At 41.3% G+C, this 19194-nt stretch overlaps 1 protein-coding gene across 1 annotated transcript in view; it reads right to left on the bottom strand.

Moving 5' to 3' along the window:
• KCNH1 (potassium voltage-gated channel subfamily H member 1) overlaps positions 1-1622 on the bottom strand; it is a 312972-nt gene extending 311350 nt beyond the window's left edge. The window contains exon 1 of the mRNA XM_073335290.1: positions 1455-1622. Within this exon, the coding sequence (XP_073191391.1) occupies positions 1455-1533 (79 nt within the window). The 5' untranslated portion in view covers positions 1534-1622. The remainder of the gene's footprint in view (positions 1-1454) is intronic.
• Between the last annotated feature and the right edge of the window lie 17572 nt (positions 1623-19194).

Below are 19194 nucleotides of genomic sequence, written 5' to 3'. Positions count from 1 at the left end.
CAACAATATACTGATTACTGTATTCTTGAAAAAATTATCCATCCTTAGGCTCACAAAATTTCAAATACCATTTTCTTTACTTAAAAAAGAAACTTAATTTCAACTCCGCGAGATAGACCTCCCTTATCTTCCAAGATGACTTGGGGGTTTTTCCTTTTTTTCCTAGAGACCATCTTGAATTTCGAAATCATTTAGTCATTAAAAAGCAATTTCTTAGACCAAAAGAATCTCCCTGACAGTCAACTGACTTCTTACATACCCTGTATTTCCTTGAAGTCTGTGGGATCCTTTGGGTGAGTGTAAACTACTTGAATTAGTGAATTCCACAGGATCCGGCCCATAGTATGGCTGATGGTTTTGACATTTGGCTATAGAAGAACTACAACATTTTCAGTATTCAATTTAAACCATATACAGGCTAACACCTATTCACTCCTTACTGTTACAGAAGTGACAGGCAGCTATTTAGATCTAATAGACAAATGTCCTGAATGGCTGATATACGAGGTTATCCTGCATACACTGCTGTGTATAAGGAGAATGCCTAAGAAATATACCACCTCCTTAGACACCCAGACCCAGGATAGGCTTTTTGCTGTGCCCTTAATTTAAACCGACCCACAGATCGTATCTGTGATTACAGCAGCACCCGAACCCTCACCCTGCCTGCCACCGCAGCTGAGAGATAGAAGAGAATTAAGTCAACAGCAGAGAGATCTCCTGGCAAGCAAATTAAAACTAAGGCGATCGCCAACTACCAAACAACCGTCGCAGGCTCTGCCAAGACAGGCACATTGGGTCGCCTAGCCCCGAAGCAGCACGTCCCAGTGGAAAGGAAGGACGCAGCCCCTGAGCAAGGAGGAGGGCACCACCAGTGATGTGGGAGAGGCCTGAGGAGGGGGCCGGGTGCAGTCCCAGCTGCGAGGAGCGGGCGATGAGTCTGAGCCTGAGCATGGCGGGGTCTTCACTGGGGCAGCATCCAGGCGGCTCTAGAGCGTGCCCGAGCCTCTCTCCCGCAAACCCGTCTCCCTCTCCCATCTCTACAGCAGACACCTGAGCCCCGCAGAGCAGCGTCCCGGGGTGCTTTACGCCAGATCACGGGGGTTTCGTGCAACCCAAGAGCCTGGACTTCCTTCCCCACCTCCCCCCTTCGGAGGGTCCGATCAGACTCTCCTCTCTACTTTCTGCGGGACTTTGAAAAGGCATCGCCGGCGGGATCGCGCCACCAAGGGCGGGGGCATAGACCGCTTCATTCAATCCCCTCCGAGCCGTGATGGTTCAAAGCCAGTTGGGCAGCAGCCCCCGGCCGGAGACCGGCTGCAGGAAGGACTTCCTGGGTTTTCTTTGCCACTGCCCCCCCCCCTGCGAGCCCCAAGCTCAGCAGCATTTCTGGCCGCCCCGGAGCATCTCCTGTTACTGGGCGTGCTGCTGGTGAATGCTAATCCTCCCCTTACCATTAGATCTCCGCACAATGTTCTCCAGAAAGGTGTTCTGGGGAGCCACCAGCCCTCTCCTTCCCCCAGCCATAGTCATGTCTTCCGGAGTCCAGCGCGGAGGCTTGGATCAGGGCTGCGCGAAGCTCAGCGCTCCCACTCCACGCAGCTCAGCGCTCCCACTCCACGCTCTTCCCGCTCTGAGCGCCTCATGCTCTCCGCTGGGACCCCGCCGGCTCTGCAGCACCAGCTTCTCCAGCCACCCACCCTCCCACTGCATCCCTGCCGCTGCTTCGGCCGCCGCCTGGACCGGTCCGGCAGCGCCCTCTGCTGGGCACAATCTCAGCCATTCCCAGCCACGGTCCTGGTGCTGAGGCTGCGGGAGCGCGAGGAAGCTGGAGGAGACAGGCAACGCCTGTACTGCAGCACCCTCACCTGGGCACAAAGCAATATGGCGCGACTGGACCGACTTCCCTTCCGCAAAAGAGCCAGCATAAAGGGAAGGGAAATCCTAACGACACACTACTAGTGTGGAAATGTAACCTGCACAGCTGGGGGTCAGCTTTGTAAGACCAGCGCCAAGGTCCAAGCTTAGGGTAAAAGTCATGGGAAACCCCCAAACATATCAACTTCAGCTGAATTTGCTTTGAATTATAGAGATTGTCAAGGTTCCTCCCCCACTCTGAACTCTAGGGTACAGATGTGGGGACCTGCATGAAAAACCTCCTAAGCTTATCTTTACCAGCTTAGGTCAAAACTTCCCCAAGGTACAAAATATTCCCCCCGTTGTCCTTGGACTGGCCGCTACCACCACCAAACTAATACTGGTTACTGGGGAAGAGCTGTTTGGACATGTCTTTCCCCCCAAAATACTTCCCAAAACCTTGCACCCCACTTCCTGGACAAGGTTTGGTAAAAAGCCTCACCAATTTGCATAGGTGACCACAGACCCAAACCCTTGGATCTGAGAACAATGAAAAAGCATTCAGTTTCTTACAAGAAGACTTTCAATAAAAATAGAAGTAAATAGAAATAAAGAAATCTCCCCTGTAAAATCAGGATGGTAGATATCTTACAGGGTAATTAGATTCAAAAACATAGAGAACCCCTCTAGGCAAAACCTTAAGTTACAAAAAAGATACACAGACAGAAATAGTTATTCTATTCAGCACAATTCTTTTCTCAGCCATTTAAAGAAATCATAATCTAACACATACCTAGCTAGATTACTTACTAAAAGTTCTAAGACTCCATTCCTGGTCTATCCCCGGCAGAAAACAGCATATAGACAGACACACAGACCCTTTGTTTATCTCCCTCCTCCCAGCTTTTGAAAGTATCTTGTCTCCTCATTGGTCATTTTGGTCAGGTGCCAGCGAGGTTACCTTTAGCTTCTTAACCCTTTACAGGTGAGAGGAGCTTTCCCCTGGCCAGGAGGGATTTCAAAGGGGTTTACCCTTCCCTTTATATTTATGACAGAGATCCTTCAAACCTGTCAGGCAAAGCCTAGGGCAGGAATCTAGCCAGCCAAGATAGAGGGCTGGAGTCACCCTCACAACCTTGTAAATTAGGAAATAGCACCACTGGTTTTACAGTGTTGTAATCCCAATGTAAGGGGAAACTGGGGAAATAAACCCAGGGCTTCAGAGAGTTCTAATAAGAGCTGACTACTACACCAAATAATGTCTGGGTAATCATCTCTGCTGCTCCCTAAGAACTATCCCCCAAAACTTTCACTTAAGAGATAAATAATAAATACACCCTTTACCAGGCACACTGAGAACCTCAGATGGAAAATACTAATGAAATGCAAAGTATTATGTCAAAGTGCTTTAAGAACATTAAGCCTCACAACACCCCTCTGAGGGAATTAAGAGTTACTGCCCCTGTTTTACAGATGGAGAAACTAAGGTCTAGAAGTTAAGGACTCTGATTCTAGGGTGGGTGCCCAATTGAGATATCATGGGCTGATTTTCAGAATAGTAATCACAAGGCCAGATGATCCTCGGCTGAACTCAGTAAAGCTACACCTTTTATAGCAGTTGAGGATCTGCTCCCCTCATTCCTAAAGTGACTTATTTTAAAGGGCCGTTTTGTATTATGTGGCTAAATATCAGCTCAGTTAGAGTGAAGAGATATATTTAAATAGTGTAAGCTTTGATAGGTCAAACTCTTTGAAACATTTGTAAAGGTTCCTCTTTAGTGGATTCAACTATTCTTCCCCCTTCACCATTCTAGTGATAAATGGGAGGAAGAGCATACTCAGCTCTCTTAATTTAAAGAAGACAGAGGTATGTATCTTGTTCCCAATGCTGTTGGCTCTTACTATCTATAGTGCCTTTTAAAGTGCAGTTCCTTCAGACTCTGCTTCCTTGTGTATATGCAACACACCCACGATCTCTCTCTCTCTCACACACACACATGCACAGGTTCCACCCTGAAGAATCACTCTATGGAAGTAGCATTATGGGGTTCCATGTTTATTGTCTCAAAGGGCCAATTTTTTAAGAGGTAGTTAGGTGCCTAAAGATGCAGATAGATGCCTAGTGCCTAGGCAGATGCCTAGATGCCACAATCATGCATCAAGAACTAGAATATACAATCCACTCCTGCTGGCACCAACAGCGTAAAGCATCCCTAAAGACATTTTAAACCAGCCAGCAGAATATTTCCCCAGGTCTTCCTCCTCCATTATCTCTGGCTGCTGGTGTAACCCAGCTGGACAGACCCAGGATCAGAGGAGCATACAGGTAAAGTCACCTTTTTACACATACATACACCTACCTGAACTACACCAAGCACTGCTGGCTGCAACTCAGGTTCTGAACATTAGTTAATTCATTTTGCAAATAAGAATTCCCTTCCCTCCAAGGAAGGGATTTTCCAAAGCCTACCATCTATATAGGTTCAGCATAAAAGGCTACTATTATGATTATGCAGGGTTCTGTACCCGTTGTGCTCTAACTTTGCACAGTTTAAATGGCTATACAAGGTGGAAAGCAAGCAGACTTCACCCACAACAAAGCCTGGTTACTCAGGTTTTGTGTAGATGAAGTAAATTTTCCCTTAGTTAATATGTGGATACTGCACTAGTGCTTCACACTGGACATTCCAACTTTGAGTCTAATTTAACTCCATTTCTGGAAAAATTTAAACTGTTACAAAGACAGATGCAATTCCTTGCTTGGATCATCCACCTGCCTTTATAGTTCAATGGCCTTCTGAAGAGACCACCATTCAGGTATCTTTAGGACTTTAAAATATAAGGTGCTGTTTTTTGTTCAGTAAAGGCATTTGGGCAGATCTTAAAAATGGTATGATCCTGACACTCCCCCTTGTTGGGAAGAGCTACCAGTTGTCAGTCCAAATCAAATTGGCTGACATGTCCAGCAAAATAGGAACAACATTCACTCATGTTTTATTGGGCTATCATTTTCATTGGTCTGAAAGAAAGTTATAGGTCATTTCTACAACTCTCTCCTCCTCCCCCACCAAAAAAAACCAGTTAAAACTGAATATGCCTTCAACAATATTCAGAGCACGTATTCTAAAAGAAACTGGAAGTGACATTAGACAGCTCACTGATGGGATAACAGCTATTAATCTTTTACAAGGACTTTTCTCAGGTACATATTGGTCACATTCCATTGTTTGAGGTACAAATTTGAGATGGTTTGTGTTTCTAAACATAAGGATATAAGATTAACATCTGGAGTCCACTTTATTTAAAGGGAGTGAGATGACTATACAGTATTATACACATGTACATGTATCAAAGTTTGCCTTTCCCTACCAAAACCTCCCAGGGGAAGTCAGCTATGGAAACACAGTTTTTCTACTAGAACTTGTCCATGATGCTAGAACTCAAGAGTGGATTGCAACTTGGCCCAGCTAACATAACTGTAGGCTCTAGCACTGATGCTCTCACACATTTGTCAATAACAGAGAATATAAACAGTCCTTCCTAGAACAAATGTTTGTAGGGTCTTATAACACCTAGAGGCCTCCTGACGCCATTGTGTGGTAGGAACATGACCCTGGAGCTCCTACCAATCACTTTGCAAAGATTTCAACAAAGGCCACCCATGTTGAGGGCTCTTTTACTTACTTAGAAGCTTCAAACAACCCCATGATAGCCTTAAAGAAGAGTCCAGATGTCACACCTTAAGGGTTCTCACATGACTCTTGTTGTTGTTGACTCCCTATGCAGACCTTTCTCCCATCTCATACAGCTTACTCTTCTGGGTCTAGGACACGCATATGCCCCAGATGAAGCCTGAGAAATAAAGAAACTTAAAACAAGGTCTTCCCAGACTAGGAAGAAGCAACAGTCCCACACATTTAATATACATCCCTCCCAAGCGCCTCTTGTTAATGCTAACCTGGGTTTCACAGCTATCCTGTCCCTTAGGCAGGATAGCAGGCTCCAGGGCAAGCCCCTGAGCCTTTCCCTCCTCACTCTCTCAGTAGCACTTCTGCTTCCCTTACCAGTGAACTCTCGGCCCTCCACAGGAAACTTCCAGAAGCTTCCTCCTACTTCTTGGTTCATAAAGGGAAGCTAGGGGCTCTCCTTAGCTACCCCTGTCTGCACTTCTCTGATACATGTCACTCTCCCTCTCTAACCCAGAAAGGGCCTGCAGAAAATATTGCTTTTTACCCTACCACTTCCTCTTATTACCCTCAGCTCCTTTCTTATGTTACTCCTAGCCGCTCTCCAGCTGGGACAAATAGCTCATTGAGTTGGCTTGGGGGAATCAAGTGAGCTAAACAGTCCCTATTGGGAGGCAGCTAATTAATCACAGGGGACTGGTTCTGTTCCCTTTTAGAGGCCAGGCACCCTGTGACAAGTGTCTATACTAGAACATAAAATTGTGTTAATTAACCCAAGTTAACTGACAATCAAGTTAAAGCTAGTCAGAGTAACACAGCTGGATTCTGGTTAATTTCCAGTGCAAGGTGAGCAAGATACCTGACTTCAGCAAGAACACAAGAAATGATTATGTCTATAAATCTATATCGGAGTGGCTTGTGGTGTTGGGGATTAACTGGACCGGTGACCAATGCAGAGAGAGAAACATGCACCTCAAGACTGATTGCTGCCCAGTCAGGTATGCTAATAGTAACTCTGGGAACTCCCCAGCTTCCTGCCTCTTCTAATATGATTTTACTGGGTGCTGAGAACTTCACCAAGCACATGACAATAGTGCACTGACAATAGGGCATGACAATCTGCTGAGCAGTAATGGCATCTTTATCACCCCCAGTCACAGACACTGCTGGAGATGAGCCAGCTACGAGATGAAGCACACAAAGTGACCCCAATGCTGACACCAGTCCCTGAAGAGGCAATGCCTCTGGAGCACCTACAGCACCTCCTGGATCTGTATTCAGAGAAGCTGTTTGGGCCGTTCCCTAGGACTGTCCCCATAGTGGAACCTGCCACAGAGAAAGCACTTCAGACAGAGCCTGGTAAGTTTCTGCCTTTATGTTTGTTATTAATATATGAATGGGAGAGATTTCTGGGTTATGGCCCTATGAAATTATTAATACAAGCCAGGATCAGTGTGCTTCCTTCAGGGTGGAACACCAATTCCGTCGTGTCCCTGTACTCACACCCACACCCCTCATCAGATTCAAAATGGACACCAGGAACTGAGGGGGAAAAGTTAAACAAGCATGTATCATGACATTTGTACTAGTTACTCACTGGTTGTTAGAAAAATGGGTTGGGGAAGCTACATTTATAAGCTTTACATACCCCTCTCTGATAATACAGCATACTTTGTAAATTGACCACCTGTACACAGTCCCAAAAAAAACCCAAAACAGTGTGTGTATTTGGCCCATAGCTATCTGAAATATGAGTCTAAACAATACCAGACTGTGCATTTAGTCCACAGATGACTGTGTCTAGAGTTCAGATTACAGCGCAGGGCGGCTGTCTGTCTGTCTGAGTCCCCGTGGCTGGCAATCAGTTGGATTTGTGGTTGGACGCAGGGTGTTTGTAAGATGGCTGTACTATATCTCTATGTACTATGCTAAATTAGCAGCTTGTTGATTTTACCATGATTTTTTCACCCATTTTTGGCTGGTCATAATGCAAACTTCTCATGGAGTAGGAACTCCAGATTGTCAGTTATGTTCCTCTGCTTATTAAGGCTGCTTCTGTAGCTCACAAGCCCCCTATATTTGGAGATGCTTGTCAGTCACCAAGTGCCTAAAAATCTCCTCAGCATACACAGATCTCTGTCCTCTACTGGCCTGAAAAGTTCAGACTTCCTCTTAGGGACTTCCAGAATAACCTCTTCCAAATCTTGCCCCACCTGAAAGGATTCTAAGAACATAAGAATGGCCATACTAGGTCAGACCAACGGTCCATCTAGCCCAGTATCTTCTGACAGTGGCCAATGACAGTGGCTTCTGACAGATGCTTCAAAGGGAATGAACAAAACAGGGTAATCATTGAGTGATCCATCCCCTGTCATCCAGTCCCAGCATCTGGTGGTGAGAGGCTTAGGGACACCCAGAGCTTAGGGAGATGTCCAGTACTTAATTTGTAATGAAAAGGTGCTGGGACTCAAGCAATTTTTTTACATTCATATTTGTACCCTGTGCATCCCCCACTCCAGTCATAGCCCACATGTGCAAAATGCACTAATGATCAAGGAGAACAGAGGGCCAGGGACACCCAGAAATAGTTGTCCATTTCACGTGCTAACATGCTTTGTTCAGTTTTTTCTTATTTTGTTGGTCATAGGGATGGCAGCTGGTCTGATTTTTATATTGCCATTTTATTTTAAACATGTATTTAAGTACAAAGTCTTGAATTTTCACACAAGGCTTCAATAGCAAGTTTTATTGGATGTAATGAAGTGGAACTTCTTCAAAGTAATCTAAACTATGAGTTGAAATACATGGCCAGTCTCAATAAATTCAATAATCATCATCACAATAGTCCATAAGCTGAGAGTTGAAGTACATGGCCAGCTTTTATAAAATGCATTAAAAGTATCCATACATTTCAGCACATTGAGTAATACATTGTGTGTAGGGGCAAGTTAAAGTGTTTACAAAATTCATAATACAAATTCACTTAAAAAAAAAATCCCTCACAGCTGCCCCACACCCAGAAACAGCACAATTACAAATACCATTTTGTTTCCCCTCATGTCTGGGACCATGCAAAAAGCACCCTGAATTCCAGTGCAGGTGATCCAGCCACACTAATGACAGGTGCACTTGCGGGTTGTGTGTTCCAGTTCAGCAATCCAGCAGTATGCAAAGTTCACGCCTGGTGAAAACGTTCAACTTCTTTTGTCCTTGCAGACATTGTGCAGAACACAGCAATCCACAATAATACAGATGGCACTGATGACACTGGCAGCCAAATGGTTCTGAAGGCAGTATCAATGGGATTTCAATCTGCCAAATGCACATTCCACCACCATCCTATAGCTATTGAGTATGTAGCTGAAACTTCTTTTGCCAGAACCCCTGAAATCAGGGTATGGTTTCATAAACCATGGCAACAGAGGGTAAGCAGGGTCCCCTAGAATAACAGTGGGGACAGTGATTCTATAACAATGTAATTTGGTGGGAATAATGTCCCAGGGCCTGCATAACAATAGGGTAGCACCCTTTGCAGGTTGTCATAAATATAAAGGGAAGGGTAAACACCTTTAAAATCCCTCCTGGCGAGAGGAAAAACCCTTTCACCTGTAAAGGGTTAAGAAGCTAGGATAACCTCGCTGGCACCTGACCAAAATGACCAATGAGGAGACAAGATATTTTCAAAAGCTGGAGGGGGGGGGAGAAAAAAAGCCTCTCTCTGTCTGTGTGATGCTTTTGCCGGGGACAGAACAGGAATGGAGTCTTAAAACTTAGCAAGTAATCTAGCTAGATGTGCGTTAGATTCTGATTCCTTTAAATGGCTGAGAAAATAAGCTGTGCTGAATGGAATGTAGATTCCTGTTTTTGTGTCTTTTTGTAATTTAAGGTTTTGCCTAGAGGGATTCTCTATGTTTTGAATCTAATTAGCCCATAAGGTATTTACCATTCTGATTTTACAGAGGTGATTCTTTTTACTTTTTCTTCTATTAAAATTCTTCTTTTAAGAATCTGAATGCTTTTTCATTGTTCTTAAGATCCAAGGGTTTGGGTCTGTGTTCACCTATGCAAATTGGTGAGGATTTTTATCAAAGCTTCCCCAGGAAAGGGGGTGTAAGGTTTGGGAGGATTTTGGGGGGAAAGATGTTTCCAAACGGGCTCTTTCTCAGTTATATACCTGTTAGACGTTTGGTGGTGGCAGTGATAAATTCCAAGGGCAAAAGGTAAAATAGTTTGTACCTTGGCGAAGTTTTAACCTAAGCTGGTAAAAGTAAGCTTAGGTGGTTTTCATGCAGGTCCCCACATCTGTACCCTAGAGTTCAGAGTGGGGGAGGAACCTTGACACAGGTAATGTACTCATGTGCTCCTTGCAGAGGGCAAATTATGGACATGAGTCCCATCAATGGCCCCAGCACAGTTTGGAAAGGACATTCTCTTAAAGCCAGCAATTCTTTCAGGAAAATGTTTAATGCCCACCACCTTTGGGTAAATCACAATCCCGATTGCTGTACAAACCTCTGCCACAACAGCTCCCACAGTTGATTTGCCAACTCCAAACTGGTTAGCAACAGACCTGTAGTACTCTGTGGTAGCCATCTTCCAGATATTTATAGCCACCCACTTTTGGACTGGCATAGCCTCATGCACATTTTCTCGTGCTAGAGGACCAGGGTAAGCAGATCACAAACCTCTGCTTCTTCATGCAAAAGTTCTGGAGCTACTGCTGGTCATCTTAGCTCTGCATTACTGTGTAATCCCACCAGTCTATGTTTATAGCCCTACTGTTCAGCCGCGTGCAGGAACCGCTGGGAGGGAGGAGGAGGAGTTGATCAGTGGGGCCCATGGAGTACCCTTGTGGACCCCTGTTTGAGAAACGCTGGTCTAGGAGTTAATTCTTACTCACAAACACTACTAGCATATAGCAAGGTCCATTACATGAGTAAATGAATAGCCATTTCAAACTTAACTGGGAGATCACGATAAAATAGATTGAATCTCACATAACCATAATCCCCCAAAAGGATGACTTTGGGGCATTCCAATTTCACACAGACAACATTTATTATAAATGCTAGAAGTTTTAAAAAAAAGTATTGTTTTTGTTACACATTGATTGGATGCTGACCTAGTGAGAACAGGCTCTTTGGACTTGGTTCAACACTATGACCCAAATCCTCAAAAGGTATTTAGGCTCCTAAATTCCATTGAAATTATGGAAATTAGGAGCCTAAATACCTTTGAGGATCTGGGCCTATGTTACTCTATTTTTATACCATCATAACACTATTGAATCAATGGAATAATGCAGTGGTTAATTAAGCCCTGTATATTCAGAATCTAATTCATTTGTATTGTAAATCAGCTCATTTTATGAAAGACCTTTCTGATGTGTACAGAACAGTACAGAACTTTTTTGTTGTCTACCAAGAAAAGTTAAACAAAAAGTAAAACAAAATTAAACAATGTTAAAGATATAATAAACAACTGCCAACTCTGATAATCAAAGAAATATTTAGTCCTTAAATCAAGCTGAATTTACTTACTGCCATATGGCTTTTGCTGGGACATAGTAATAAAATATAAATATAAAACAAACTGTAAAAGACATTGTATTAGTCACTATCTCATACAGACGCAAAAAACATAAAAGCTGAACTCTGAGAATAGATAAATCATAACTAAAAGGTAAAACAAAAAAATCAAAATATTTTAGTTCTTAAAGTGTTTTATTTATATAGGCCCAATAACATACATGGCAGTTCTGAAAAGGTCCCTGCTCCAAAATGTTTACAATCTAAGGCTCCTGCATATACTTTCACATGTGAATTACTTCATCCAAGTAAGTAGTACCATTGCGTTAAATGAGACTACGCACAAGAAAATTACTCACGTGCAAGACCAGGGATTAAGTAATTATCAACAGTGTTTAAATGATTATGAGAAATAAGCCTAATAAAAAAGGTGGATGTTTTTCAGTTTGGGAATTATTGAACACTCTTCTGGCTCTTTTATGGAAAAAAACTAAATAAAATATTTTTTAAACAAAAGTTAAATTCTGCATGGAAAAATATTCCTCAAAATAAAAGCTTTTGAGAGGGCACACCCCAGTATATGAGTGGGCTAACAGGGAAAATCTGCTGTTGACTGCTTCTCTTCTGGACCAGTAAGATTTTTTGTTGATGTTTCTGTTGCATTTTATGAATTTTCTTCAGGACGCCTAAGTCCAGATCATTCCAGCACAGGGGCACTCAAATACTACTTAACTGAGGCAGCTCGCTTGGGAGCTTGAGTGCCAGACCTTGAAATGTTAACAGTTTGCAGGGATGGAGGCGGATGCTGAAGTAATGGCAAGCCTCAATATGCTACGTTACATTTTGATCTATGATTTTGATCATGAACTTTCTATTTGTGGCCTCCCTTACCAAAGTGTGGAAAAACCACAGCACCTCAAAATGTACAAACAGTCAACTGGTCACAAGCTTATTTTTTTCCACCATGACTATGGAGGTGAATCTTGGGAAGCCAATGCTGCTGACAAGAAGAGAACTGAAGCCTTTGAAATGTGATGCTGCCAAAGACCCTGGATGGAAAAGAAGACAAACACTTCTGTTCGAAATATTATTGTAGAGAGGCAGACTGTTGCTGGAAATCAACAGCTGCAAGCGTATGTATTTTGGTCACATCAGGCTCAGAGATGGAAATAACCGCAAAAAAGTATCATGTAAGGAATGATGGTGGATCATCATAAGAGGGGAAGACAAGTGAGGAGATGGATAGATGGTGGCAGATCGCTGCTGCATGCAAAGCTAGTAATTAAATGAGGAGGCTTCCAAAAATTCTGCTATGTCACCTATATTCAGGCATGAATAAATGAACATTACATTACATATACATTTTGATCCAAGCACCCTGGACCCATTTCATGGTGGGACATGTAGTTCTTATGTGCCATGACTCCCATTAAAGTCAAGGATTGCTGTAGGCTAGGTTGCAGAACCCCATCAGCTGTATCTGGTCTGTCAACTTCCAACACCTAAAGAAGAGCTCTGTGTGGCTTTCTTACCAAAAGAAGTTGATCAATTACTTCACCCATCTTGTCTAACGTCCACTTTGGCAACCACTGGTTTAGCGTAATCAGCAGAAATTATGTAATAGTAGCTTATAAAATTAAATAATCTAATGATCACTTTTTCCACAATAAGCTTGGCAAAAAGCTTTTTCCACAATAAGCTTGGCTTTTCAGGTCCAGATTCCAGATAATATTCATATTCATGCAGGGAGCCTTGACACTGCTGAAGTCCTATTGAAATCTGAGACTTCAAGCACACACTTAAAAGTTAAGCATGTGGTTAAGTGCTTTCATGCACAGGGAGGGATTTAAGTATATGCTTAAGTGCCTTCCTGAATTGGAGCCACAATGTGGATACATAGATATCAAATTAACTGTATCACTTGAAAAAAGAAAAGGAGTACTTGTGGCACCTTAGAGACTAACAAATTTATTTGAGCATAAGCTTTCGTGACCTACAGCTCACAGAATGCATCTGATGAAGTGAGCTGTAGCTCATGAAAGCTTATGCTCAAATAAATTTGTTAGTCTCTAAGGTGGCACAAGTACTCCTTTTCTTTTTGCGGATACAGACTAACACGGCTGCTACTCTGAAACCTTTATCACTTGAGTATCAACTGTGATCTAGTGTGATCTGGTCTTGGGAATGGCCATCAGGAGACCTGGGTTCTATTTACAGCTTTGCCAGTGATTTGTGTCACTAAGCTGAAAGGTGATACATAGTTGCAAAAAAAATTTCCAATGGGCAGTGGGTGTGGGTGTGTGTGGGGGGGTGTCTTACATTGGAAGTCTCTAAAAGTTTTTATTTGTTTCATAAAGGGAAACAGGCAAAAAGGTTTATCTACAACTGAGGGAAAAGATGGTGATACTTCCTGCAAATTTAAACTTTTAATATTTGACTCAGGAAGTCTAGAAAATGTCATATAAGCTCTGAAGGCATGTTCTTGGCATTTGTGATAGGCTTTACCCAGCAGATAATCTCAAAATCAAATATACCCAAAAAATCATTAATTTCATTTTTTAAACAATTAAGAATGGGTTGATGTAAGGCATATGGTTCATTGGTTGAATCCTCTGAACAAATGTACCATACCTTTAAGCCTGACCTTGATAAGGAAACTGCCAAATCAATATTGTTATAGTCATCTCTCCAAGAGCTCCCTTGGACTGTCTAATATAGACAGTATTCAGTAAAATAAAGAGGAAATTCATGCATATATAGCACGTGTTTTATAACTTCTGTATTATGTATATTTACAAGTTTTGTTCTAAATATATATTTACTATGAAGTGACTGTCTTATCTCACAGTTTTACTAGTTATATTTGTAGTTAGGATTTTAAAATCGAATTTTTTTTTAGTACATGGAAACCAAAATACAAAAAAGCTCATGTCTAAATAACATCTTCCTTTCACAAGAGCTGTGGTCTCTTCCTACTCACTTAATTTGAATGTCTTTAGCTGATTTAACATTTCATCAAACATTTTATCTCTCATAGCTCGTCATGTCGACAGGTTAAATTGCTTTGGATATTTGCCTTGTATGTAATCGGAACATTGCTTCTTTCTTTGATAATAGGTGGTATTTTCAAAAGCACCTAAATGACTTAGGCGCACAAGTTCCATTAAAAGACAATTTTCAACAGTGCCTTCAATGGGACTTGTGCTCCTAAGTCTTTGAAGCACTTTTAAAAATACCACCCTTTGTATTTTTTAATAGTTATTAACTGGCCAGCTTAAGTCTCCATTCTTTTAAAAAATTTGGACTATCACCCAATTCTAAAATGCTCTCTCATTATCTGTTCTTCTCTGACGCTGTCTGTACTGACACAAGTTCTTAAACTACTTAGATTCTGACAAAGTCTTATGAGAATTCTTCCAGCTCTTCATCTGGATGACTGCCCTCTAGTGAGTAATATTAACTTACCTCAACTCACATCTCTTATCAAATCTGTAAACAGTTACCTGCTTGCTTTACCTTTTACATCTTCTCTAATCCCAGTTAATTTTTATGATATATTTAGCTCAACTATTACCATATACCTTGGTTTATAGAGTCTCATTTACAGGTGTTCAACCATTAATATAAATGACCTAGATGAATTCAGAATGTTTTAAATAAATATAAGAGGATTTTTCTATGTGCTATAAGACCAGTGTGATGCAGAGTGAATACAGTAGATCCAACTTAACTGTCACAAATGCTTGTGTGCTAAATCGAAGTGCCTACATCATATAATGCTATATCAGAACTAACTCAAAAAATTATGCACCCCTGTCAAGGTTCCTTCCCCACTCTGAACACTAGGGTACAGATGTGGAGACCTGCATGAAAGACCCCCTAAGCTTATTCTTACCAGCTTAGGTTAAAAATTTCCCCAAGGTAAAAACTTTCCCTTGGCCTTGAACAGTATGCTGCCACCACCAAGCGTTTTAAACAAAGAACAGGGAAAGAGACCACTTGGAGACATCTTCCCCCAAAATATCCCCCGCAAGCCCTACACCCCCTTTCCTGGGGAAGGCTTGATAATAATCCTCACCAATTGGTACAGATGAACACAGACCCAAACTCTTGGATCTGAAGAACAATGAAAAAATCAATCAGGTTCTTAAAAGAAGACTTTTAATTAAAGAAAAGGTAAAAGAATCACCTCTGTAAAATCAGGATGGTAAATACTTTACAGGGTAATCAGATTCAAAACATAGAGAATCCCTCTAGGCAAAACCTTAAGTTACAAAAAGACACAAAAACAGGAATATACATTCCCTCCAGCACAGCTTATTTTACAAGCCATTAAACAAAAGAAAATCCAATGCATTTTCTAGCTAGTTTACTTACTAACTTTACAGGAGTTGTAAGGCTGCATTCCTGATCTGTTCCTGGCAAAAGCATCACACAGACAGAACCCTTTGTGTCCCCCCCCACTCCAGATTTGAAAGTATCTTGTCCCCTCATTGGTCATTTTGGGTCAGGTGCCAGCAAGGTTACCTTAGCTTCTTAACCCTTTACAGGTGAAAGGGTTTTGCCTCTGGCCAGGAGGGATTTTATAGCACTGTATACAGAAAGGTGGTTACCCTTCTCTTTATATTTATGACAACCTCACAATATCCAAATGTATTCACTTACACTAAAAATGGGCGTAGTCCGTGGCACAATGGGAGAAGTCAGGGGAAAACATAACTAGGATCTATAATTTAAAAAAAATTGCATAAGATAGGTCAGCACAGGCATCATAACTCACCTAGGCAGCATTGCACTGTCTATGCATACAGTGAATCTCACTGGACTTAGTCTGTGCCTCATAGAGTTTAAAGAATTTAAATCTTTTGGTTTATATGAACATAGAGTATCTAGTAGCACAGGGCCCAGATCCCCAAATGGCGTTTCTAGGCTCTACCACATTACAAAAATACTAAACAGAGAACATAAAAGAACTAGGAAGAAATAAACCGTCTCTACTGAGGGGATACACAAAACTGAGGAATAATGAATACTTTCCTTGAGCAAAACAATGAAATGCCAGATGGGACTTGAACTCTTGAGGAATTCTTATGCTCCAAGGCAAGCTCTGTCTAACTATGGAAGTATTCAATACACTGGTTAAGATCAGATCTACACCAGGAATTTTTTACTAATGTTTCCTATTGTGGAAGCCCTAGTGTCAAAAAGTCTCCAGCATTTTTACTATCATGTCAATTTAGCATGCTATAGACTTGTTTTAGTCTTAAATTGTGATTTAATAAACATTGTGGTAAAAATGCTGGAAGCTGGTGAAACTCCAAATTGGTAGCACAGAACTGGAGACAGAGCCAGTGGGAATTTAAAGCTAAAATTCCCTAGCGTAGACTGGCCCTAAATATATGCAGTAATGTCTTCCTCTAGTGCAAAATTATAGATCCTAATGTTTCTAATAGTCTCTGGTGCCATCCAACATTTTTACCATCATGTCAATTTAGTGTAATATAGATTGGTTTTTGTCTTGTATTTTGATGCAATCTCTCTCTTCACAAACCGAAACATAGAACAGAAAACCACTCTCCTTGAAAGCATCAGATAAAAGCTCCCAAAATAAATATTGTAGTCATGTTTTGTTTTCATAAAGAAATTAGACTTTTAACAACACCACTCATACTCCTAGAAAGATCTAGTGAAACTATTTTGTAATGTTAATTACAAATAGGAAAACAAATCTTATTTATGTCTTTCAAAAAATCATAACTATAAGTTACATTAGTACAATTAATGATACTATCTTTCAGACATACTCAAAATGGAGTCTGTCTGACCTTGTCTACACTGGAGAACTGAACCACAAGTAACTGAATTAGCAGAACAATAATAATGTAAATAACAAAGGTCCAGTGTATCCATAAACTAGCCATGCTGTTTCACATACAGTTCTGCAACACCTCCACACTCATGCTGTTCTACATTATGCAACTGCATTGCCTGCTGGATACCTATTGCACAGCTCCATGACAACTATTTCTAGGACATTTTGAAGGGCCTTCTTGAAGCTTAGGGGAACTGCCCAAGGAAAAGTAAAACTCCTAAAATATCTCAGGAACCTGCTTTAAGTCACCTAGAGCCAGTGCTCTTTCCTAATCCTGTTCTCATGATAGCAGCGATGCTGAACGCTCAATTCTAAATCCCTCTTCAGCGAGGAAGGATCTGATAAAGTGCCGGGCACGCTCATCTCCCACACAGAGTTTTCAGCACTTTACAGGAAACAGCTCCCTCTACACCAGTCTTATATTTCCCCACATTCCCTGGGCCCTGTCCCCATTCTCACTGCCCACTGCATTCTCTGGCCCCTTTACTATTCTTCCGTTCCTCAAATGCAAAGTGTATCTCAGCAACTGTAATACCTAGAGACTTACTTTAAAAAAAGAAAGGTTACAATCCGAAGAACAATGTGGCATGAAAGAAGTGCTGGTATGCTGCACCACTTCACAGCAGCCTAACCCAAGCACTTACTCCATTAAGAATGCCAGCCTCCATTGCCTGTTGTTCACCTTTCTTCAATGCCTCTTTTTATGCATGGAAAACTCTCCTCAAATTAGTCAGCAGGGCATGTAAACATTCTTATTACTGTTTCCCCCATCCTCCTGACCTTGTTTTTCTGATTGATTGTTACACTCACTGATAACATCATATTTTAATTATATTGTAAACTCTTCATTGCAGAGGACTTAATTTACTCCATCTTTGTACATCACCTAGCATGATGGGGGGATACATAATATAATTAGTAGTAATGAAAAGCTATGTTACATAAAATTAAGAGTTAAACAATATTTCTATGAAGTGAAATAGTTGCAAAGAGAATTATCTATATTACACTGCAATAAAACGGTTTCCACAGCATGCACCTTTTCTATTACTAGTTCACAACAAGAGAGGACAAAAATACCTTAACTCAAAAATCTCAGGGGGAACAACGCTCAGCTCATAGTCACTGGATGGTTTCCAGTATGCAGCCTTGGACAGGCTGACAAATCAGAGTGGAGCACTACAGAAGAATATTAAAAGGGTCAATTTAAGCACAACAGAGAGCACATACTTCATTGAGTGCAGCTGTTTAAAGACCTTGTTCTTTAAACATACACATTTTGTGTTTAATAAGTATAGTAGAACCTCAGTTACGAATGCCTTGAGAATGGAGGTTGTTCATAACTCTGAATAAAACGTTATGGTTATTCCTTCAAAAGATTATAACTGAACAGTGACTTAATACAGCTTTGAAACTTTACTAGGCGGAAGAAAAATGCTGCTTTTAACCATCTTAATTCAAATTAAACAAGCTCAGAAACAGTTTCGTTACCTTGTCAATTTTTTTAAAAACGTTCCCTTTATTTTTTTAGTAGTTTACATTTAACACAGTACTGTACTAGTTTTGGTGCTTTTTTGTTTGTTTTTTGTGGGGGCAGAGATGGTGTCTCTGCTTGACTGCATACTCCCAGTTCCAAATGTGGTGTGTGGTTGACTGGTCAGTTCGTAACTCTGAGTTTCTACTGTAGCTATCATCTCCAGTGACCATGCAACAGATAAGCAAAACAGGGCTTGGTTCATAGGTAAAAGAGTCTGAAACACGTTAATCATGGATTATGAGAAAATAAATAGCTTTCCCTACAAAAGTCTTTAAAAAACTTTAAACCAGTTGTAATAAGGAGTATGCTAAAGTAAGAAGGGACATGATAAAAATATATAAAATTATTAGTCGTATAGAAAAGGTTGATAGGGAGAACAGATATTCCCGATCTCATAAAAAAAGAGCAAGAGGCACTGAATGAAATTAGTGGGAAAATCGAAACAGATAAAGAAAATACTTCTTCACACCATGTGTGATTAAATTATGCAACTTGTTGCCCTAGGAAGTCATTGAGTCCAAAAACTGGATATGTACATGGATATCAAGAATATTCAGGATGATCGTACTAAACGGCAGCACATTTTTTGGAAGGGGCCTAAGCCCTAGCTCTAAGATACTAGGATGTGACTAGGTGGGGAGGACACTGGCAGCAACGTTTAGTGGCCAGAGCACTAGCCTGGGATTAAAAGGACCTGGGTTCTACTCCCCACTC

This window comes from Lepidochelys kempii, chromosome 3, assembly GCF_965140265.1.
Source record: "Lepidochelys kempii isolate rLepKem1 chromosome 3, rLepKem1.hap2, whole genome shotgun sequence".
In the NCBI taxonomy this organism is placed as follows: domain Eukaryota; kingdom Metazoa; phylum Chordata; order Testudines; family Cheloniidae; genus Lepidochelys; species Lepidochelys kempii.
This window is presented reverse-complemented; position numbering and strand designations above follow the sequence as displayed.